Source organism: Thamnophis elegans, chromosome 14, assembly GCF_009769535.1.
Source record: "Thamnophis elegans isolate rThaEle1 chromosome 14, rThaEle1.pri, whole genome shotgun sequence".
In the NCBI taxonomy this organism is placed as follows: domain Eukaryota; kingdom Metazoa; phylum Chordata; class Lepidosauria; order Squamata; family Colubridae; genus Thamnophis; species Thamnophis elegans.
Genome location: NC_045554.1, coordinates 8583279 through 8607942, shown reverse-complemented (window position 1 = coordinate 8607942; position 24664 = coordinate 8583279). Strand labels below are relative to the sequence as shown.

General features: G+C 45.5%; 1 protein-coding gene across 1 annotated transcript in view; it reads right to left on the bottom strand.

The window, feature by feature from the left end:
- The window catches only part of LOC116517843, a gene marked incomplete at its 5' end in the record, with an annotated part of 96362 nt that overhangs the window by 13046 nt on the left and 58652 nt on the right, over nucleotides 1-24664 (bottom strand). Inside the window, 12 exons of the mRNA XM_032231015.1 lie at nucleotides 220-317; nucleotides 1647-1834; nucleotides 3839-4043; nucleotides 4588-4680; nucleotides 8301-8479; nucleotides 9133-9301; nucleotides 12725-12880; nucleotides 14124-14282; nucleotides 17926-18054; nucleotides 18616-18729; nucleotides 20867-21007; nucleotides 23685-23834. Of these exons, the coding sequence (XP_032086906.1) occupies nucleotides 220-317; nucleotides 1647-1834; nucleotides 3839-4043; nucleotides 4588-4680; nucleotides 8301-8479; nucleotides 9133-9301; nucleotides 12725-12880; nucleotides 14124-14282; nucleotides 17926-18054; nucleotides 18616-18729; nucleotides 20867-21007; nucleotides 23685-23834 (1781 nt within the window). The remainder of the gene's footprint in view (nucleotides 1-219; nucleotides 318-1646; nucleotides 1835-3838; nucleotides 4044-4587; nucleotides 4681-8300; nucleotides 8480-9132; nucleotides 9302-12724; nucleotides 12881-14123; nucleotides 14283-17925; nucleotides 18055-18615; nucleotides 18730-20866; nucleotides 21008-23684; nucleotides 23835-24664) is intronic.

Sequence of the window (24664 nt, the reverse complement as noted above, 5' to 3'; positions counted from 1 at the left end):
CCTGATCCAGTCCCCTAATCATCTTTGTTGATTGATGACCTGACCCATCATAAATAAGTTGGTTGTAAGTTGAGGACTACCTGTAGAAGCCTGTTAGAGTAGAGAGAAGGTGGTCTTCGACATACAACCACAGTTGAGACACAACTGGAGAAGGAACAAAGTGGAGATAGCTATGTAACAAAAAGTCATAGAAGAGATTTTGTCTACCGTGTGTGCTACCTGGATGAAAATCTGTACAGATTCGATATAGATTTTTGGAGTCTGCTCGACAGTCGGGATAATTTGGCTTCTGCCCAGTTTAGCATCTGTTGTGTTGCCTGTTATCATGATAAAATAATAATCAGCTTTAGGTTTTATTATTAAAACAGAATTAAGCATTTAAATGCCAAATGAACATATATTTATTTACACGTTATATTTTAAATTTGGTGCTGTTGTGCAACCTCTGAGGGTTACAAGTAAAACAGCCATCAGGAATCTGATTTCATTTTTATTTGTGGAAAGCCATCTATAACAGGAAGTGGGAGATTTTACTCACAAGATCCCGCCAAGCACATGGAAGTATGTGCCCTTGGTGCTCTCTTTGAGAGGATCAAGGCAACAAAGAGGATGGTGCAGTGGTTAGAGTGCAGCTTCAGCTGACTGCCAGCTGCAGTTGGGCCTTTCAAATCTCACTGGCTCAAGATTGACTCATCCTTCCAAGGTGGGTAAAATGAGGACCCAGATTGTTGGGGGCAAGAGGCTGGCTCTTTAAATCGCTTAGAGAGGGATGTGAAGCACTGTGAAGTGGCATAAAGTCTAAGTGCTATTGCTACCTATCATCCATCCATCCATCCTTCCTTCCTTCCTTCCATCCATCCATCCATCCATCCATCCATCCATCCATCCATCCATCTCTCTATCTCTCTGCCTCTATCTCTTTATCTCTATCTCTATGAGCCATGATGGTGCAGTGGTGAGAATGCAGTATTGCAGCTAACTTTGCCAGCAGTTCGATTCTCTCCGGCTCAAGGTTGACTCAGCCTTCCATCCTTCTGAGATGGGTAAAATGAGGACCCAGATTGTTGGGGGCAAGAGGCTGACTCTTCAAATCACTTAGAGAGGAATGTGAAACACTGTGAAGTGGCATAAAGTCCAAGTGGTATTATTACCTATCATCCATCCATCCATCCATCCATCCATCCATCCATCCATCCATCCATCCATCCATCCATCCATCTCTCTGTCTCTGTCTCTGTCTCTGTCTCTGTCTCTGTCTCTGTCTCTGTCTCTGTCTCTGTCTCTGTCTCTCTCTCTCTCTCTCTCTATCATCTCTATCATCTCCATCTCCATCTCCATCTCCATCTCTATCTGTATGAGCCATGATGGCGCAGTGGTGAGAATGCAGTATTGCAGCTAACTCTGCCAGCAGTTTGATTCTCACCGGCTCAAGGTTGACTCAGCCTTCCATCTTTCTGAGATGGGTAAAATGAGGACCCAGATTGTTGGGGGGGGGGGCAAATAGGTTGACTTTGTAAACCGCTTAGAGAGGGCTATCAAAGTTCTGTGAAGCAGTATATTAGTCTAAGTGCTCTTGCTACTGCCATCCAGGCAGTCTGTTAAGAAAAGTCCTATAAGGAACTATGTACAAGAGAAAGAATACCAACCATATCAAAGCCAGTTTTCAGAAATCTCAACGCAACCTGGATGGGCTTCATCAGACATACGTCTTTCACAACTGTGGGCACCAGTGCCTGAAGATTCTTCAGATACGCATCGGTCTTCTGTTGCCAAACTTCATCCAAAGGTTTCAAAGTCACATCATAGTAAGCATCTTTTAGGGTGGTTAGTGGCTCTTGAGTAAGATGTTTTAAAAGCATAGTAAGAACAAAAATATTAAAAGGGTCTGTCATGAACATCTTCCATAAAGCCCTAACATTTTCAAAGCAGTTTTATTAGGCCAGTGGCCCCCAACCCTTGGAACACCAGGGACCAGTTTCGTGGAGAGTGTTTTTTTTTCCCCCGTGGACCAGAGGGTGCGTGTGTGATTTTGTGTGCTACCTGTGTGCTACGTGAATGGGGCTTTGCTTGTTTGTGTGCCCGTCCACCGACTGCAGTGGTGGGTTTCAAAAATTGTTCAAACCTACTCTGTGGGTGTGGCCTCCTTTGTGGGAGTGGCTTGCCGCCCATGTGGCCGGATGGGAGTGGCTTGCCACCCATGTGACTGGATGGGAGTGGCTTGCCGCCCATGTGACCGGATATGAAGATGCTGACGACACTTGTCAGAACCACCTTAAATTACCTCACACACAGCCCTGGCATGCATAAGAATAGGATGTAAACTTGTTTTTTAAGAGGCATCTTTGGTTTGCGTTAAAACAACTTCAACACACGCAATGTTCTGATGGCACCACAAACGCAGTAGTCATCCTTACCTTTCACAGAGGCACTGAGTTTTATAAATATGAGCATGATAGTGTAGAATAATCATATCCAAGGACCAGTGGTGGGTTTCAAAAATTTTTGGAACCTCTTCTGTAGGTGTGGCCTGCTTTCCGGGTCCACTGTTGGAACCTCTTCTAACCAGTTTGGTAGATTTGACGAACCGGTTCTACCGAATAGGTGTGAACTGGTAGGAACCCACCTCCGACCGACTGGGAGTTGAGATTAGGCAATTGCCAAGAATTCAATGTTGTTGTGGCCCGCTAACAGCCAGCAGAGCTGGGGGCAGATTCAGACAGTGAGGAGGTTGGGGAGGAAGATGGGCCAGTCCTGGAGTCTGTGGAAGGCTCTGATGAGGGCTCTGTGTCGGAGGCAGAGAGGGGGCCAGGGCCGCCTGACAGTTATCAGCTGCCTTCGGAGTCAGACATCAGTGAGGCAGAAGAACAGCTGGAGCCTGTTCCCAGTGTGTGCATGCACAGAGTAGCCAGACGAAGGGAACAGCTAAAGAACAGGGGTCCATTCTGGAGTAACGCCAGAGGTGAACGCTTGGCGTGTCTCACCATTTGCCAGCTCTTAAAGATAGACTGGAGTTGAGATCCAAAGTGATCAGCTCAGGGCTACTTCTATTGCAAAGCTTTAGGAGCAGAGCTATAGCCAGTTTGATGTAGTGGTTAAAGTGCTGGCTTTGAAACCAGGAGATTGTGAGTCAGTGGTGGGTTTCAAAATTTTTTGGGACCTACTCTGTGGGTGTGGCCTCCTTTGTGGGAGTGGCTTGCCAGCCATGTGACCTGGTGGGAGTGGCTTGTCAGCCATGTGTTTTCTCTCTCCCCCCCTCTCTCTCCTTCCTTTTGTCTCTCTGTCCCTTTTTCCTTTTTTCTTTCATCTCTCTCTCACTCTTTTTCTTTCTTTCTTTTTTCTTTCTTTCTTTCTTCCTTCCTTCCTTCCTTCCTTCCTTTCTCTTTCTCTCTCTCTCTCTGTGTCAGTCTGTGTGTGTGTGTGTGTGTGTGTGTGTGTGTGTGTGTGTGTGTGTGGCAGTGTTGGGTTTCAAAAAATTTTGGAACCTCTTCTGTAGGTGTGGCCTGCTTTCCGGGTCCACTGGTGGAACCTCTTCTAACCGATTTGGTAGATTTGACGAACCGGTTCTACCGAATGGGTGTGAACTGGTAGGAACCCATCTCTGTTGTGAGTTCTAGTCTCGCCTTAGGGATCAAGCTGGCTCACTGACTTTGGACCTCTTTCTCAATTCAATTCAACTCATGGGGTTTATCCATGAATATCAAGTAGGGAGGAAAGTAAACTCGTGTTATTTTTCTGGTTAGGGCTCAAGTGTTTTCTATTTGATCACTACCTTCTTCCTGTCCCTCAAGGCTATTCCCTCTGTATTTGACATCTTTCTTTTGCCCCCAGCCGTGCTTACTTTGCAGCTCCAGCTGGACTTGTTGTAGGATGCTTTGAAGCTTCCCCAGGTACATGGGGAGGTGATCCCGTAGGAGTCGCTTAAATCCACTCTGCTCCCACACCTGGGCAGCGTTGCTCGTCCCACCCTGGAGGACTCTTGCCATCTCTTGGGAGGCTTCTAAAAACCAGCCGACAGCATCATATAGAAATCCAATGTGCTGGATCTATAGTACAAACCATATTGAGAGAGAGAGAGAGAGAGAGGGAGGGAGGGAGGGAGGGGGAGAGAGAGAGAGAGAGAGAGAGAGAGAGAGAGAGAAAGAGGAAGAGAAAGAGAAAAGGAGGTTTTGTTTGGAAACAAGCTTATCTCTTTGAACAAAAGATTACACTCCAGAGTTTGGTGCTTAAAAATGAGATTCATATTCTCTCCCATTCTCCCAGTATTTGTAGATACCACCTGGAGTCTCAAGTCTGGATCTTGAGCCACATGAAAACTGTGAATGAGTGCTTCTGAATATCCTCCAAGTGCATTCCTCCCTCTCCCCCCTCTCTCTCCCTCCCTCTCTCCTCTTCTTTTTCCCTCCCTTCCTTTCTCCCCTCTTCTTCCTCTCTCCTCTCCTTTCCTCCCTCTCCCTCCCTCTCTTCTCCTCTCTCTCTTCTCTCTCCCCCACGCTCTCCCTCTCCCTCCCTTTCTCCTCTCCTCTCCCTCCCTCCTTCCCTCCCTCTCTCTCTCTCTCACACACAGAGTCCCTGTACCTACTATCTTACCGATTTTCTGAAATCCTGAATATGTTCCTCCATTTGTTTTATTTTTTCCACCAGTCTGCGCTGGAGATCAGATGCAATCTCACCCAGTTTTGACTGTAAGAATCGGAAAGACTCTTAGGGTAGCATAGAAAGTTAGCACCCACCCATCTCCTAGAGGAATGAAACATACTAGGAAATATTAAAAAGGCAGAATATTATATTTCCCTGGATGGGAAAAGGAGAAACGTGTTTTTGAAGACAAAGAGCAGCTCCCTGCCCCCAGCAGATATTTGGTGCCCATTGAGCAGGGCTGGGCCAGCCTATCTACAAGACAATTAGCCCTTCAGCTTCAGGGTGATGGGATTAAGACATGACCCTGCAGGACATAATAGGATTATCTATCTGCAGAGCTCACCACATGGCACAACTAAGCCCCTTCATTACATCACCCAGCAAGGTTCAACCAAATTTGATTCAGACAAGCATGACTCCATGTGGGAGTCTGCAACCAATAGGATACATGCCCTTGCCACAGAAACAGGAAGCTCAAGGGCAAAGCCCAAGAGAGGCTATAAATAACTCTCACTCTCCACTCCATGTGGGCAGCTGCCCAGGACCCCAAACCCATGTGGTCCTGTCCATCAATGACTGTAACTTTGTTGTATCCTTACGATTTATATTGATATTGGTTGTTTCCTGATTGCTTATTTATACCCTATCACCCCTATGACTCTCATTAAGTGTTACACCTTATGGTTCTTGACAAATGTATCTTGTCTTTTTATGTAACTGAGAGCATATGCACCAAAGACAAATTCCTTGTGTGTCCAATCACACTTAGCCTATAAAGAATTGGCTGGGGGTTGGACTAGAAGACCTCCAAGGACTCTTCCAAATCTGTTATTCTGCTAGGCCACGTTCTTGATTTGAGATTTTACAGAAATCTTGCAATATTCTATTCTATTCTATTCTATTCTATCCCATCCCATCCCATCCCATCCCATCCCATTCATTCTATTCCATTCCATTTTCTTCTATTCTATTCTATTCTATTCTATTCCATTTTCCCCTATCCTATCCTATCCCATCCATCCATCCCATCCCATCCCATCCTATTCTATTCTATTTTATTCCATTCAATTCCATTCCATTTTTCCCCTATCCTATCCTATCCTATCCTATCCTATCCCATCCCATCCCATCCCATCCCATCCCATCCCATCCCATCCAATCCCATCCATTCTATTCCATTCCATTTTCTTCTATTCTGTTCTATTCTATTCTATCCTATCCCATCCCATCCCATTCATTCTATTCCATTCCATTTTCTTCTATTCTATTCTATTCTATTCTATTCTATTCTATTCTATTCTATTCTATTCTATTCTATTCTATTCTATTCCATTTCCCCCTATCCTATCCTATCCTATCCCATCCATCCCATCCCATTCTATTCTATTCTATTCTATTCCATTCCATTCAATTCCATTTTTCCCCTATCCTATCCTATCCTATCCTATCCTATCCTATCCTATCCTATCCTATCCTATCCCATCCCATCCCATCCCATCCCATCCCATCCCATCCCATCCCATCCCATCCCATCCCATCCCATCCCATCCCACTCCACTCCATTCCATTCTATAAACCATCTTTCCAATCAGCCTCCATGTTTCCAGTGTCTCTCCCCACTTGGAACTGAACCCAGATGGATATTTCTTCCAACAGTAGTTAATATTGTTTATTAGCTGAAGAGGCAGAGCAGAACGGATATCTCTAGAGTCAAATTGAGGCAACAGGTTGATCTGATTTGGAATAAACATTGATCAGGACATTTCAATGACAATAAATATCACGGCAGTTAATGGTCGTTCCGGTGCTAAGGCTAAAAACTGAAACAGTTGGACACCAAGAAAGAAAGAAGATAAATGTCTTGAAATTATGGATTTGTCATCCCATGGACTGCAAGAAGAAATAATTGATCAGTCCTGGACAAATAAAGGTTGACTTGTGAGAACAAGACCGGTAAGCAGGCATTGATATATTTTGAGCATGCAATCCAGATGGATTAAAAAAAAATAACTATTCTTGAAAGAACTGGAAGAAGGAGAAGACACTGGATAAAATTAAGGAGATATCTGGAACGTTCATCAAAAGATTATGTTTGAATGTTTGAATGTTTATTTTATTTATATGCCGCCCTTTTCCCCGAAGGGGACTCAGGGCGGCTCACAACTCAAACCAGGGAAGGGGGATACAAACAAAAATTAAAAACGACACAAAACAATACATAATTTAAAACACACAACAGTCATACCATTCGAGACGGGGGCAACGGTTCTTTAGCCCCAGGCCTGTCGGAACAGCCAGGTTTTAAGGGCTTTGCGGAAGGCCTGGAGGGTGGTGAGGGTTCGAATCTCCACGGGGAGTTCGTTCCAGAGGGTCGGAGCAGCCACAGAGAAGGCTCTCCTCCGGGTAGTCGCCAGTCGACACTGGCCGGCGGATGGAATTCGGAGGAGGCCTAATCTGTGGGATCTAATCCGTCTAGTGGAGGTAATTGGCAGCAGGCGGTCTCTCAAGTACCCAGGTCCAATACCATGAAGGGCTTTATAAGTGATGACTAGCGCCTTGAAGCGTATCCGGAGACCAATAGGCAGCCAGTGCAGCTCGCGGAGGATAGGTGTTACGTGGGTGAACTGAGGTGTACCCACGATCGCTCGCGCGGCTGCATTCTGGACAAGCTGGAGTCGCCGAATGCTCTTCAAGGGCTGCCCCATGTAGAGCACATTGCAGTAGTCCAGTATGAGTTACAGTGCAGTATGAGTTACAACTAAAGATTGATCAATCAAAGTGGCAAGAAGAGTTGGACATACCGTAGAGTCCCTTAGAGTCAGACCAGGGACGTGCAGTCAGGGGAAGCAGGGGAGGCGGGGCCTCGCCAGTGTCATGAGGAAAAGAAAAGAATTTTTAAAATAATTAAAAAGGCTAAGGTAGTTGCTGCCAGACTCCAGAGTCACAGTGACTCTGAGTCTGCTTAGTGCTAACTCTAGGGGGAGGTGAGAGAACTACGGGCCTCCTTTGCATAAGGAATTTTTCACCTTTTAACCCTTGCTCAGAGTTAAGCAAGGGTTAAAAGGTGAAAAATTCCTTATGCAAAGGAGGCACATGATTCTCCCGCCTCCTGATCTGGGAGCAGCCAATCATGCCTTGCCTAAGTAGGTTGCTATTTTATTTAATTTTTTACATTTTCATCATGGCGGGCGGACAAGAGGAGAGTTGAAATCCACAGCTGGAAAAGGTATGTGGATTGGATGGAGGGAGGGGGGGATTCAAAATTATTGTAATTTAATTGTGGGGTCGGAGGAGGCGGGGGGGGCAAGGCGGCGGAGCGCGGCAGCAGCAGGGATGTTCTCGCCGCTGTGTCCAACAGGCCAGGCGTCTCGCATTTATGTCCGACATAACTGTCAGACTCAACTTAATTGCAGCTAACTACCATAATTAAAGATTAATTTGCTTGAGAGAGGCCTTCACCCTAGGGTTTTTCTTAAATCTGGGCTCCAGCACTATTACAGCGTTGGCCCAAATGTTAACCAGGCCAGTTTACCAACCTAGTACTGTAGTTGCATCTCTACAACATCTTACTTTTAAAACTATGTTTGTTTACTGGTTTGCCATTGATGGATTTGAATGAGAGAGAGAAAGACCCGTTCCTTGACTGCTAAATGGCATCCCACCTCAGTCTTCATGACGAGATCCCAACAGCCGTGGGCCTTCAGAGTCAGGCTTTGGTTAGAGGCTTCTATGGTGAGATGTCCCATTTCCTCATATCTGTTTACGACCAGGCGGGCGTTGAGTGCAGCATGCTTTTGACCCTTCAGGCAAGCGGCAAATTCTAGTGTGTCCTCAGAATTTCCTGAAAGGCAGGAAGGTAGAAAGAAAAAGGAAGGAAGGAAGGAAGGAGATAGATGAAGGGTGGCAGGAAGGAAAGGGAAAGGAAAGAAGGAAGGAAGGAAGGAAGGAAGGAAGGAGATAGACACATCGAGGCAAGAAGGAAAAGGCAAGAGGAATGAAGGAGATAAATACAGGGAGATAGGAAGGAGAAGGCAAGAAAGAAAGAAAGAAAAACAGAAAGGAAGGAAGGAAGGAAAAAAGGAAGGAAGGAAAGAGATAGATGAAGGGGACAGGAAGGAAAAGGTAAGAAAGAAAGAAACAAAGGAAGGAAGGAAGGAGATAGATGAAGGTAGGCAGGAAGGAGAAGGCAAGAAAAAAAGGAAGGAAGGAAGAAAGGAAGGAGATAGTCACATGGAGGTAGGAAGGAAAACGCAAGTGGAATGAAGGAAGGAAAAAAAGAAGGAAGAAAGGAGATAAACGCAGAGAGGCAGGAAGGAGAAGGCAAGAAAGGAAGGAAGGAAGTAAAAAAGGGAGGAAGGAAGGAAAGAAAGAAAGAAAGAAAGAAAGAAAGAAAGAAGGAAGGAAGGAAGGAAGGAAGGAAATTTTTTATAGTAACTCCTTCCAGAAGAGACCAATTTTGAAAATCCAGGAAGAGAATAGATTCCTGCAATCTACCTTTCAAGTATCCCATGTAATACCGAAGACACTCTTTTCCTCTGATGGCTGCTATTTTCACTTTCTCATCTGGATGATCCATCTTTCCCTCGACAAGGACTTGGCTTTGATCAGCTGAAGAGATCACACAGGCCTTCACATCTATCCAAGTCGCTTCAGGTCCTTTCAGCTGGGCGAGGGAGACGAATCACAAGTATAGACACAAAAGAGTTATGAAACATGCATTTCAGAGGTCATATTCAGCCAGTTGTGACCGGTTCTGGAGAACAGGTAGTAGAAATTTTGAGTAGTTTGGAGAACCAGCAAATAGGCTGGCCCCGCCCTGGCTGCCTCCCAGCCTCCAAGCTGATCTTCTTTTGTTGCCCTGAGCAGGAGAATGGAGCTGGAAAGCAGGTTAGTGGGGCGGGGAGGGAATGGGGATTTGCAGTATCCTTCCCCTGCCACGCCCACAAAGCAGTGGTGAAATTCAAATTTGTTTACTATCAGTTCTGTGGGTGTGGCTTGGTGGATGTGGCAGGGGAAGGATACTGCAAAATCTCCATTCCCTCCCCACTCAGAAGAAGGATACTGTAAAATCTCCATTCCCTCCGCACTCCAGGGGAAGGATACTGCAAAATCCCCATTCCCTCCCCACTCAAGAAGGATACTGTAAAATCTCCATTCCTTCCCCACTCCAGAAGAAGGATATTGTAAAATCTCCATTCCCTCCCCACGCCAGAAGAAGGATACCGTAAAATCCCCATTCCCTCCCCACTCCAGGGGAAGGATACTGTAAAATCTCCATTCCCTCCCCACTCCAGGGGAAGGATACTGCAAAATCCCATTCCCTCCACACTCCAGGGAAGGATACTATAAAATCTCCATTCCCACCCCACTCTGGGGCCAGCCAGTTCTCTGAACTACTCAAAATGTCCCCTGCCGGTTCTCCAGAACCTGTCAGAACCTGTTGAATTTCACCCTTGCCACAAAGCCATGCCCACAAAGCCATGTCACAGCCACAAAGCCCACGCCCATAGACTGGCAGTTAAAAATTTTTGAATCCCACCACTGATGCCTTTCATTTCAAGTTCCAGAACGTCTCCCCACTTCTCTTCTTTCTCAGAAGCTTCAGGAGAAGTTGAGGAACATGACTTGGGAAGAAAGCAAGGTGGACATCCTGAGTGACCATTCCTGCTTTCAGGATCCACATTGGTTTTACAAAAAACGAGAGCCGGCGATGGATGTCATCGCAAGGGTACTGTTGGCTGCAATGGATGGTAGATTCTCCTCTTGATGTACGCATGTAAATATCTTGATCATCAGATGGCAGTATATACTCACTAACAAGTTGAAAATAAGAACGGTGGCGGGCAATTTAGGTATGGTCAAAATATGTTTCTGGCAGCTATAGCCAAGTTCCTGATAGTTGCATTTCTCTTGGGAAGAGGGTCTTGTGCAGTGAAAAAGACTGCAAAAGTTGTCAAGTTGTCAACGTCAAGGAACAAAGTCAAGTTGTCCTGTGGCTTTGGAAGAAGATGCATTCATATATCTTCTCTTCCCCAAAACGGAAGAGACCTCCTATCACAACCTCATTCTGCTACCGTGTTTCCCCGAAAATACGACAGGGTCTTATTTTCTTTTTACCTACAAAATATGGCTTGGGCTTTATTATGGAGGGAGGGTTTATTGTTTTGGGGTTGCCAGGCGGCTGCTCTCTTGCGAGCGGGATCCCAAAGACCCGGGCCCAAAGTTGTGGGCCAGCTGCCTGCAGAGCGTACAACCATAGAGCGTGTGCCCAGAGCGGCCACTGCTGAAAGACTCCGGTTGGAAGCTGTGGAAAAAGCCAGGCTGGGATGGCGGTGGCAGAGGACATGCCCTGGCTCCGTAATGAGAGCTGGGCCATGCATCGTGAGGCTGGGAGGTGGGTGAGCGAGAGCGGAACAGCCGCTCCCACAACCCCCTCTCCAGACGTGCAGAGCGCCATTTATTGGCATTTGGAAGGCGCCAAGCCATGGGAGCCGAGCGGCGGCAAACAGGCACTCACGCGGCTTGGCGATACCCTAGGGCAGTGAATGGCACTGTGCCCGGCTGCAAAGGGGGTTTGCCGGGTGGCTGCTCGTGAGCGTGGTCGCTTCATGGCTGTTGTGTTGTGCTGCTGCGACAGCGCAACACAGCCATTTGCCCATGAGGCTGTGCCCGGCTCTTTGGGAGCCCGCTCGTAAGTGAGCAGCCACCCGGCAACCCCCTCTTCAGCTGGGCACAGCGCTGCTCACCAACCTAGTGGTATCTCAAAAGCGCCAACAAAGCAATACGATCACCTTCATGACCCGTCAAAACCGCGCTCGACTAAGCCGCACCCGATTAAACCGCGTCGCTGACGTCATCAACAGGGCGACAACAGCCAGGGCGGAGAAAGAAGGGCGCTTTAAATAGCGCTTTGAAAGCAAGCCGATTCAACTTAAGGTAAGGGTTAGCTTTAGGGTTAGCTTTAGGGTTAGCTTTAGGGTTAGGTTAAGGGTTAGGGTTAGGTTTAGGGTTAGGTTAAGGGTTAGGGTTAGGTTTAGGGTTAGGTTAAGGGTTAGGGTTAGGTTTAGGGTTAGGTTAAGGGTTAGGATTAGGTTTAGGGTTAGGTTTAGGGTTAGGTTTAGGGTTAGGTTTAGGATTAGGTTTAGGGGGGTTAGGTTTAGGTTTAGGGGTTAATTTTAGGTTTAGGGTTTACAGCGTGCTTCTGTCTCTGCGCTGTTGTCGCCCTGTTGATGATGTCAGCGACGCGGTTTAGTCGGGCGCGGTTTAGTCGAGCGCGGTTTTGTGGTGGAACCGATCACCTTTGCCTCCCCCCAGGTTACCACGGCTTGGCATCTTTGGGATAATGCTAGGTTGGTGAGTGGCGCTCTGTCTGGGCGGAGGTGGGGGGTTGTCCAGGGGGCTTATATGCGGGGAAGGGGGCTTATTTTTTTGCCCACCAGAAAAATGTGGCATGGCATCGTATTTTTGGGGAAACGTGGTACATTCCTGCTAAGTTTCCCTGCTACAGGGGAAGTCCTCAACTTACAACCAGCCCAACATGTCTGGAGCATCGCGGAGGCTCGCAGAGGCATTGCTGGAGGGTAGGACGCATGTGCGCGCTGCGCACATGTGTGCATATGCTGTGCACATACATGTGGAGGATGCCAGGCCCCGTTGCACCGTACCGGTTGCCCCAGGATCCGGAACCCACCACTGGGCGGGAGGCACATGCATAATGGAGCTAGGCTGGGGGGGGTGGCTGGCATGGCCACAATGGAGCTAGGCTGGGTGGGGGGGCAGCTTTGCGTGCTACTTGTGACATGCGTGCCATTGGTTCACCATCATGGCTCTAGTCACTTTCTGGGACCATCCAAGATAGGAAAACAGCATTGCTGGTTTTTTTTTTTAATGAGTTCAAAATAAAAGAAGAAGAAGAGGAGGAGGAGGAGGAGGAAGAGGAGGAGGAAGAGTAAGAGAAGGGGAGGAGGAGGGGGAGAGGGAGGGGAAGAAGGGGGAGGGGGAAGAGGAGGAGGAAGAAGAAGAAGGAGAAGGAGAAGGAGAAGAAGAAAGATGCAGTGTTTCCCCTTGTCAGTTATCACCAGCTCACGGAAAATTCCGCCGAATAGTTCCTCCTTTCTGGCATGCTGTTGTTCCGTAAAGCCACCGCAATCGTCCCTTCGTTGTCTCCAAGGCGGATTTTCCCTTCGGATCGTAAGAGGGTGTCCCTCTGGTTTAGCTGGAGTTTGCCAGAAAGAGCCGTTTCCTAGAGGAGGGGAAGTAAATCGGGACAGCGACGGTCAGTTTTCAGAAAAAATAATGGACAACGAGAAAGCTGTAGGTGGGAACCCAGAATACACTTAGGAGTACTAATCAAGGGGGTATATTTGTAGCTCAGGGGTCCTTGGTGCTCTCTGAGCTTGGTTGTTTTCTTGCAGACCTTTCATTACCCAACTAGGTAACATCATCAATGCTAGAAGGGATTGGGGTTTCTGGAGAGGAGGAGGAGGAGGAGGAGGAGGAGGAGGAGGAGGAGGAGGAGGAGGAGGAGGAGGAGGAGGAGAATGACTGTGGGGTCCTTGGTGCTCTCTGAGCTTGGTTGTTTTCTTGCAGACCTTTCATTACCCAACTAGGTAACATCATCAGTGCTAGAAGGGATTGGGGTTTCTGGAGAGGAGGAGGAGGAAGAGGGGGGGAAGTGAAAGAGGAAGAGGAAGAGGAAGAGAAAGAAGGAGGAGGAGGAGGAGGAGGAGGAGGAGGAGGAAGAGGCCTGTGATGTCCTTGGTGCTCTCTGAGCTTGATTGTTTTCTCTTTTTTTCATGTTTTATTTATTTTATTTATATTGCTTTCCATTTCCACCGAACAGTGTGGGATCTGAGTTTTAGACAATCCAAACCCACATATTTGTTATAATATTCATCACAATACTATTAATAATAGTAATGTAATATATGTAATACTATACTACATGTAATATAATGATATGTAACTATATATTACAATGGTGCATAACATCATCAAATTCTCTCCACATTCATTTCCTCTTTTTCATATCTCCTTTTTTTCTAACTTCTGTTTCTATTGTCTATTGATAAAATACATCCCACATCAGAAAGTGTTCAGTTTCTTCTTTATCCTTAATCATAAGTGTTAATCTATCCCTTTATGCACATTCTAATATTTTCTTAATGATACTCGCATCTGATGGTATTTCATTATTTTTCCACTGTTGCGCAAATACAATCCTAGCTGTAGTTAATATATGTAACACCAGATAAATCATCTTTTTGTCATATTTTTCTGGTAGAATGCCCAACAAATGCCTAGCTTGATTGTTTTCTTGCAGACGTTTCATTACCAAACTAGGTAACTTCATCAGTGTTGGTAGGGGAATAGGAATACTAGTAATGAGACATCTCCAAGAAAGTTTAGAGAGCACCAAAAATCCCACACATTCAGAAGTTACTAAAATAGTTTCTGTTTGAGACCCTTCCAAATCATCCCCTCACATTTGGGAGGTCACACATCCAGAGTCTCATGCTGTAATCCAGCCAGGCTGCATAATCCGTTTCAACTTCTCCCAGAATATGCTGATGGGGACATGAGTTCCAGATATTTTTCAAGGTAGCTTCCACCAGCATTTTATCCCGATGCAGCACTCGATTTTTCTGCATTAAGGGAAAAGGAGGAGACAGAAATATAATTGTGACACATACTGAGAAAACAAAAAGGACCTACATTGTTATGTGTGTTTCTTTCTTTCCAGAAATATTAAATACAATAATTAAAATTATTGGAACGACGGCCCAGAATCACATCATAGCACAATTCACATACAGTGTGAACACATTAGTTCTGTTTCATCTCGTTATTGTTCCCCTGTCCTTTAAAATTCAAAGCATTGAACCTGGAAAATGTGTGTGTCTTTCTTCATTGTACTCAACTACAATAACTTAGTTAATTTGAGCAAGATTTCCCTGGAAGGGTCCCAAAGACACACAATGAGCTCCATGTTGGAAGGGGAACTTAATTGAATTAATTATCACAGAGGAATGTTGGGGAGAGAGATAATCTCTCCTGGCACGTTTATGAAAACATTGTAATCCAATCATAATTTCACGTAATAAAAAGCCTAACGATTAGGCTGCCCTTGTATTGGGTGAATCGGGTGCCTTTTCTTGTGTTGGCAAGTTGGACGCTGCAGGTTCCACGCTATGCATTGATTCCACAAATCTCCACAATTCAGCACAACATTGGGTGAAAAACACACCCAGAGGACAGCTGATTCAGTGGTGGGTTCCTGCCAGTTCTAACCTCTTCTATAGAAGAGGCTCCACAAATCTACAGTGCCATTTAGAACCGGTTCCATCTCCCTCCCCACGTCCATCCGCACATCAACAAGATGAAGAGCGAGAGGAGGAATTCTGGGAGTTGAAGTCCACAAGTCTTAAAGCTGTCAAGTTTGAACACCCCTGGGTTTTTTTTTAAAGGGTTAGGGGTGCGAGGGTCTTGTAACTTTACAGCTTTAAGACTTGCACACTTCAATGCTAGAGTTCCTGAGCCAACATGACTGGAGGAGGAATTCTGGGAGTTGAAGTCCACAAGTCTTAAAGCTGTGAAGTTTGAACACCCCTGGGTTTTTTTTTCTAAACGGTTAGGGGTGCAAGGATCTTGTAACTTGACAGTTTTAAGACTTGCGTGCTTCAAATGCCAGAGTTTCTGAGCCAACATTTTGGTTGCTAAGCAAGAGCATTGTTAAGTGAGTTTCACCACATTTTACAAGTTGGCCACGCCCACCCAGTCACATGGCCAGCAAGCCACTTCTACCCGGTCACGTGGCCAGCAAGCCACTCCCATAAAGCAGGCCACACCTACAGAAGAGGTTCTAAAAAATGTTGAAACCCCCCACTGAGCTGATGAAATTCCATGAGGTGTTGACATTTCATGAGAGGTTATTGACTCTTGTGAAATTTGTGCAGATTTAGAACAATTCACCAGTGGAACTGCTTGCTACCAGAAACTGTGCATGCTCCAACTCTGGAGGTTTTTAAGAAGAGATTGGACAGCCATTTGTCTGAAATGGTATAGGGTTTCCTGCCTGAGCCAGGGGTGGGACTAGAAGACCTCCAAGGTCTCTTCCAAATCTGTTATTCTGTTAATCCATGTTCTTGATTTGAGATTTTACAGAAATCTTGCACTATTGTTAGGGGTATTTCCGTTGAGAGACAGAAAGTAGTGCAGCGGAATGTACAGCCAGAGGGAAAGAATGTTGCTAGTAGAAACACACGGATAGAGTATCAAACACTGCTAGTAAAAACAAATAGCTTTACTACTGATAATTGCTTCACAAGCAGTGATAGTAGATAGTAGATATTAGTCCAAACACAATTCAAAGAACAAACAATAGCTTACAGTTGCAGTTCACATTTCAGGCAGAAAGAGAAAGTGAGCTCTCTTCACTCCTTCTTATAGTAAAGTTAATTACAGTTGTTAAGTACATCCACTAATTTAAAGCAACAATGACCATTTGTTATTGTATATAGATATATATTGCCTACCCAACACTAGGAGTATACTCCCAACAACTATTCTATTCTATTCTATTCTATTCTATTCTATTCTATTCCATTCCATTCCATTCCATTCCATTCCATTCCATTCTAATTTTGGAGGGAGTTGAGGGGATTTGAGATTGCAGTAATATACCTATAAATTAAGATTGTATGTCTATAGTTAGAAGCAATATAGATTCCTGACTCTATTTTATATCTGAGGCTTGTTGGCAGCTGCCTCAAACTGGATGCGATTCTTTTCCAAGCAATATTATCCCAGTCTTCTTTAGCAAGATTTGTTGAGAATGAAAAGAATGATGTTACGTGAATTCCACTGTGAACTATTTTCCACTTAAGACCAATATATCTTGATGCACATTCGCTGGTCCACTAATTTAACAGAATAACAGTGTTGGAAGGGAATTGGGAGGTTTTCTACTTCAACCCCCGGATGCAGCAGGAAATCCTACACTATTCCAGACACATGGTTGTCCAATTTCTTCTTTAAAAACTTCCAGTGTTGGAGCATTCACAACTTCTGGAGGCAATTTGTTCCACCGATTAATTGTTCTGATTGTCAGGAAATTTCTCCTTAGTTCTAGGTTGCTTCTCTCCTTGATTAGTTTCCATCCATCGTCTCTTGTCCTGCCCTCAGGTGCTTTGGGGAATAGGTTGCTCCCCCTCTTTTTTGTGGCAGCCCCTGAGATATTGGAACACTGCTACCATGTCACCCCTAGACTTTATTTTCACTTGATTAGATTATTCAGTGAAGATTTCCTAATTTTATTATTACAGCTGTCTATTTACATCTCAGGGACGCGGTGACTCAGTGGCTAAGACGCTGAGCTTGTCAATCAGAAAGGTCGGCAGTTCCATAGTTCGAATCCATAACGGAGTGAGCTCCCGTTATTTGTCCCAGCTTCTGCCCACCTAGCAGTTCAAAAGCATGTAAAAATGCAAGTGGAAAAATAGGAACCACCTTTGGTGGGGAGGTAACAGCGTTCCGTGCGCCTTCGGCGTTGAGTCATGCTGGCCACACGACCATGGAGACGTCTTCTGACAACGCTGGCTCTTTGGCTTTCAAATGGAGATGAGCACTGCCTCCTAGAGTCGGGAACGACTAGCACATATGGCTGAGGGGAACCTTTACCTTTCTCTTATTTATAACTGTGTTCTGACCCCCCTCGTTCCACACCAAAGCACACTCCGATCCAGAGATATAAATTACAGCATTTAATGAACAGACAAACAGGTCCTTGGCAGCAACCCAGCACAGACAAGCTTGGGCAGCAATAAACACAGATAAGGCTTGGCAGAAATCCAGCCTGCCAAGCTCATACAAAGTTCTCCGACATTCGATTCTGTGTTGACTTCTGCAAAGAGGGCATGTGTGCACAAGTAGCCTTTTTATAGTCTGGAGAGGAGCCTAATGACCACCAGCTGAGTGCAATTACCTCCTGTAATTGCATAATTGTTCCTGACGCCTAGTAGCTCTTCGATGGCGTGCATCCAGGAATAACTCACTACTGGCCTCCGGCTCACCCTCCCTTGTCTCCTCCCCACTGGTCCAAGGCTCAGGTGCCTCCAACCAGCCTCTCTGCACTCTGTTCGGAGTCGGAACCCTGTCCAGGGTCCTCCACATCCTCCAGAGCCGACTCAGAGGGCTCCTCGCTGTACTTTGCGTTCTCAAAAGTGCAAAATCCTGCCCTCAACAGGCAGGGAGACTGAAAGTTTGGTGACTAAACCAGCTTTCCGTTACCTCGTAGGTCAGATGTTGTACGATGGTCTTGTTGTCCCATGTCAGATCCAGGTGCTGATTCAACATAGCTGCGGTCTGCTTAAGGGATCCACAGGCCCGAAGACTTGCAATGGTTAGGATGTTTCTAAGCTGCCAAAAAAAAAGAAAAAAAGATGTAAAACATTATTTACTTGGAGAATGGCAGTTTCAGAGGTTGGAGGCCACCCCTTGGATCACTGGCCCCCGGAGAAAAATTGAACCGATTCGACCCCTGTTCTTTAGCTGTTCCCTTCGTCTGGCAACTCTGCGCATGCGCACACTGGGAACAGGCTCCATCTGTTCTTCTGCCTCACTGATGTCTGACTCTGAAGGCAGCTGATAACTGGCATACAGCTCTTCAACACAGAGCCCTCATCAGAGCCTTCCTCAGACTCCAGGACTGGCCCATGTTCCTCCCCAACCTCCTCACTGTCCGAATCTGCTGCCAGCTCTGCTGGCAGGACACAGCAGAATGCTGTAAAGCAGTATTAAGTGGTATATAAGTGTTATTGCTAGTGCTATCAAACTCAAAGATGTACTTAATGCCACATCTGGTTTGGTTCCAAAAACCATGTTACTTTCCCCCACTTTTTTTGTGTCTCTAGTGAAACTGGATCGTTTGCTCACTGCCCAACCCTGAAATCCTTTCTTGCTGAAAGAAAACATCCATACCTGTCCAGAAGAAGTTGTGATACAAGCATCCCAGCACGTGTTTCTCACCCTGGACTTGTCTCCAAAAGTGAAGTTCATCCAGGCTGGCTGGCCGTGGTTCCAAGCAAGCTGCATCTACAACTCAGAAGAGAAATTTATCCTGAAAGCTCAAGGTGACAACAGTATCTCCACCATTAGTGTTAGGTAAGCTCCCCGTTGGGAGAGCGAGTGCGTTCAGTGAAGTGTTGTGAGAGTTGTGTTGGAGAACACACAAACCAGCGTACAGAGACACTACAGTTTAAATAGGCTTTTACTTCCGTGGAAATAGAGGTATCAGAGTCCATCAAACAGTCCAAGTCATACACGGATAAGACAGTCAGTCATCAATGTCTTTCAGTTAAGGTATAATCCAAATAACATTATACAAACAGTCTGGTACTCAAAGTCTGCTAGCAGTTGCAAAAACTTACAATAGCTCACGGCACTTTCTAACACCCAGCTTCCAAAAAACACTCAGGTCAGATCAGCCCAGCATCTAACAAACAGAGAGCTAACAGTCATTCTAGCTCCCTCTTTTGGCCGATTGATGAAACAGCAACCAATCACATTTTACAGTATGATTTAAAGAAACAGGTACAACATTGTTATATGATTTATATATTGCCAACCCAACCGTTAGATTATATTCCTAACAATTAGACTACAAGAGACGGATGCTCAAAAGTCATCTGAGACAAACTTCATAACTTATGTGCAGACTTCAACTTTGACCTCTCTGGTCCCAACTCAAAGTCAACCATGACATTGTGTTGGTTGTTTAGCAATGGATATCAGGGAACGTTGTTTCCTGGAACAGGTGGTCCTCGGCTTACAAGCACAATGGATCCCAAAATTTCTGTTGTTAAGTGAGACACGTGGTAAGTGGCTTTTGCCCCATTTTGCAACCTTTCCTGCCTCAGTTGTTGTGTGCTGTGGCCGGCCAGTGGCCAGGGGAGCTGGTGGCAGATTCGTACAGTGAGGAGGTTGGGGAGGAAGATGGGCCAGTCCTGGAGTCTGGGAGGTTGGGGAGGAGGTTGGGGAGGAAGATGAGCCAGTCCTGGAGTCTGGGGAAGGCTCTGATGAGGGCTCTGTGTCGGAGGCAGAGAGGGGGCCAGGGCCGTCTGACAGTTATCAGCTGCCTTCGGAGTCGGAGATGAGTGGAGCAGAAGAACAGCTGGAGCCTGTTCCCAGTGTGTACATGCGCAGCCGCCAGACGAAGGGAGCATCTAAAGGACAGAGGTTGACTTGGGAGTGAGGCCAACTGTGAAAAACGGTCATAAGTCACTTTTTTCAGTGCCGCTATAACTTTGAACAGTTGTAAGTCGAGGACTTCGTGCACTGTTTGAGAAAGGCCAACAGCTCCCATTACTGCATTTCTCAAACCGACCATGTTTTGAAGCATTTTTACCATTATTCACAGAGCATTAACTGCGTTATAACACTGCAAGTTGGATCATGTCCATGTTGCTGAAAAAGGGATGCAGTTATGCGTTACCCTTGCACAGCAATTTTAGAGACTTGGGGTTATGGTGCCCATCAGGCCCTCTCCAGCATCCTCAATAGAAAGGACTATGGGAGACAGGATCCAAAACATCTGGAGAGGACTCATATACCTTTCTCCGTGCTCCCTGGTCTTTTACAGAATGTGGCTGTGCAATGGATGGCTGTGAAGGTTGAACCATAAGGAAGGCTGAGCGCCAAAGAATGGAGGGCTTTAAACTCTGGTGCTGGAGAAGATTCCTGCGAGTCCCTTGGACTGCAAGGTGATCCAATCAATCAGTCCTAGAGGAGATTAACCCTGGCTGCTCTTTAGAAGGCCAGATCCTGAAGAGGAATCTCAAAGACTTTGGCCACCTAAGGAGAAGGAAGGACTCCCTGGAGAAGAGCCTCATGGTGAGAAAGATGGAGGGCAAAAGAAGGGGACAACAGAGAATGAGGTGGCTGGATGGAGTCACTGAAGCAGTCGGTGTGAGCTTCAATGGACTCCAGAGGATGGTAGAGGACAGGAAGGCCTGGAGGAATGGGGTTGCGATGGGTCAAATATGACTTTGCAATTAACAAAAACAACAAATTCCTTTCCAGGCCAGATAATTCTCTGGTCAAATTTAAGTGGATCAAGCTTTATAATATCTCATTCCTTGCAAGTAGGACTGGTTGAACTTCATAGGATACATTTGTTTTTGGACAAATGAATGCATTGTAGAACCCTTGGGAGATCATTCTCTTCAATTACCTGTTGTGCATACGCTCCTTTGTGGCTCTGGGTCAGGGAGCTGACCTCCACGTGTTTCATCGCGAAGTTAAAAGGCTGTGCGACAGTGGCAGAATAAGCAACCTGTGCTCTCCCACGCTTGAGCGAAGAAGACACCAAAACCTGTTGTTATCAGCAGAAAGAGACATCATAAAATGGAGTAATGTAACCTTTGTTTTTGGCAAACAGGCTGGGAAATGATTTTGTCCTCTTCATGCAAGTTTGGATAACAACACGGAGGAGAGCCTTTTCAGTAGTAGCTCCGACCCTTTGGAACGATCTCCCCGTGGAGATTCGTACCCTCACCACCGTCCAGACCTTCCGCACAGCCCTTAAGACCTGGCTAGCCCGTCAGGCCTGGGGACAAAGATAACTGTCCCCACCCGAATGATGAATGAATGTTACTTACTATTTTACTCCTATGTATTGTTGTGTCTATTGTCTGTATAGCCCCCCCTTTATTTTATGTAAGCCGCCCTGAGTCCCCTCAGGGAAAAGGGTGGCCTATAAGTATTAATAAATACCAAATACCAAATACCAAATACAACAGCTGGATTTTTACCAGAAATGTAAGTTTGGGAGAAGAGGGTTACCCAGGAGATAAGGTTTTATTTTAGACTAGCTGATAATCCGGAGTTGCCCGGGTATTTATTTATAGGGGGGGGGAAACGTCCGGACCAAACGTAATTTCTAATGTTGGATTTTCCCCCTTACCAGAGGGAGCCCCCTGGTGGAGTACTGTGGAGCCGTTACCATAGCAACTCCACTGCGCTGTACAGTAGAAGTCATTTTATGGCAGTACAGTAGAAGCCATTTGAAGGCACAACAGGCTGTATCTTAACAGAACACAAAACCCAAGGGGTGTTAGGGTTGTCTTATCCCCGCAGTATTTTTTTCCCAGAGAGTAAGTCATCTGTGTACCAAGTTTGCTTGAAATTGTTCAAGGCGTTCCAGAGTTATGCTGGAACACACGCACGCACGCACGCACGCACGCACGCACGCACCAGAGGTGGTATTCAGCAGGTTCTGACCAGTTCTGGAGAACCGGTAGCAAAAATTTTGAATAGCTCGGAGAACCGGTAAATGCCACCTCCGACTGGCCCCCCCATCTATTCTCTGCCTTCAGAGTTCCAGCTGATGGGGGGTGGTGGTGAATGGGGATTTTGCAGTATCCTTCCTCTGCCACGCCCACTGGACTCCCTCTTGTTTGTGGCAACCCTTGAGATATTGGAACACAGGACTATGGATGATACGATAGGAGTGTTCCAATATTTGAGAGGCTGCCACAAAGAAGAGGGAGCCAACCTGTTTCCCAAAGCACCCGAGGGCAGGACAAGAAGCAATGAATGGAAACTAACCAAGGAGAGAAGCAACCTAGAACTAAGCAGAAATTTCCTGGCAGTGAGAACAATTAACCAGTGGAACCACTTGCCTTCAGAAGTTGTGGGTGATCCATCAGTGGAGGTCTTTAGGAAGGAACTGGGCAGCCGTTTGGGTGAAATGATACAGGTCTTCTGCATGAGCAGGGGGTTGGATTAGAAGACCTCCAAGGTCCCTTCCAACTCTATTAATTAATCTGTGTTTCTATGTTTAGTTCTTTGGAAAATGTTACCTTTATGTACGTTTTTTTCTAACCCTTGGGGTTGACCTGTGAGGGAGGCTGCCGAGTCATGCAAATTGAAACCTACATCAAAGAAAGTGCAATTTATACAATAATACAATAATAGCAGAGTTTTTTCTTTTTTTCTCTCTTTTTTCTTCTTTTGTTTTTCCTTTTTTCCCCCTGCCTTGTTTTTTGTTCTTTTTGTCTTCTCTGTGTTTTGATTTTTTCTTTTCCCACTGGTATGGGCATGTGTTGTTTAAGTAACAAAATAAAAAAAATTTTTTTTAATTAAAAAAAAACAATAACAAAGAAATGTTAATGGATAATATTTAATGATACAAGCAGGTGTGTTTTACTAGTAAAAATAAAATGGACAGAAGCGTGTGTAAAGTTACGGCAGATTTATTGAGACTGGAAAAAAGAAATAATGCCAATAGGGGGCTGTGTCCCTAAAATCCTATTAAATGAAAATGGTGGTATAGTGATAGTAAAATATATAAATTCTAAAATGTACAATTTAAACTGAATGAAATATATGGGATTGTGGAAGAAACGCACGAAATGTACTTGTAACCAATGGATACGCTTTCTGCAAGATGTAATGAAAGATGATTTTTGTGTGTGTGTGTTCCTCATTAATAAACACAATAAAAACTTTTAAACAAATAATAATAATAGCAGAGTTGGAAGGGAACTTGGAGGTCTCTAGTCCAACCCTCTGCCTAGGAAGGAAACCCTATACCATTCCAGACAAATGGTTATCCAACATATTCTTAAAAACATCCAGTGTTGGAGCATTCACAACTTCTGGAGGCAACTTCTGTTCCACTGATTAATTGTTCTCACTGTCAGGAAATTTCTCCTCAGTTCTAAGTAGCTTCTCTCCTTGATTAGTTTCCACCCATTGCTTCTTTTTCTACCCTCAGGTGCCATGGAAAATAGTTTGACTCCCTCTTCTTTGTGGCAACCCCTGAGATATTGGAAGACTGCTATCATGTCTCCCCTAGTCCTTCTTTTCATTAAACTAGACATACTCAGTTCCTGCAACCGTTCTTCATATGTTTTAGTCTCCAGTCCCCTAATCAACTTTGTTGCTCTTCTCTGCACTCTTTCTAGAGTCTCCACATCTTTTCTACATCGTGGAGACCAAAACTGAATACAGTATTCCAAGTGTGGCCTTACCAAGGCATTATTTACCTGCTGGCTGTCCACCTTGAACTGAAGCAGCCTTTCACAAAAGGCACTGCTTTTTTCTGAAATTAAATCCACTTCTGTCCTTGCAGGAATGCCAGAGTTCATGGCCCCTTTGATGCGTTGGTCCAGGAGTGCGTGGAATTCTCGTCTCGTCTGCAGGAAAAATGATAAAAAGAAAATCAAGTGTGCCGGTGAACAAAATCTACAGGAAGTCCTGCAGTTGATTTAGTGACCATTTGAAGTTACAATGATGGCAGGGAAGAAAGCGACTTGTGACTTTATTTTGCACATCCTTATAACTTCAAACCAGAGGTGGGTTCCTACCAGTTCGCACCTATTCAGTAGAACCGGTTTGTCAAATCTACCGAACCGGTTAGAAGAGGTTCCACCAGTGGACCCGGAAAGCAGGCCACACCTACAGAAGAGGTTCCCAAAAATTTTGAAACCCACCACTGACACACACACACACACACACACACACACACTCACACAGAGAGAGAAAGAGAAAGAAAGGAAAAAAGAAATAAATAAAAAAAGAAAAAAGAGAGAAAAAGTGAGAGATGAAAGAAAAAAAGGAAAAAGGGACAGAGAGACAAAAGGATGGAGAGAGAGAGAGAGAGAGAGAGAGAGAGAGAGAGAGAGAGAGAGAAAACACATGGCCGGTGAGCCACTCCCACCAGGTCACATGGTCGGCAAGCCATTCTCACAAAGGAGGCCACACCCACAGAGTAGGTTCAGAAAATCTTTGAAACCCACCACTGCTTGCAGATATGCTCGGTAGCATATCTGCAAGCAGTGCCCACCTCACATCATCATGCCCGTTTTTGATGCTCTGAGCATGCATGGAAGGTCCTGTGCATGCGCAGAAGGTGCGCATGCGGGGAAGGTGGCTCGTGCGCTCACATTTGCGAACTGGTAGCAGAGGTAAGTAGATTTCACCCCTGAAGCAACCCTAACCAGGTTAAACAGCAGCCTTACACCCC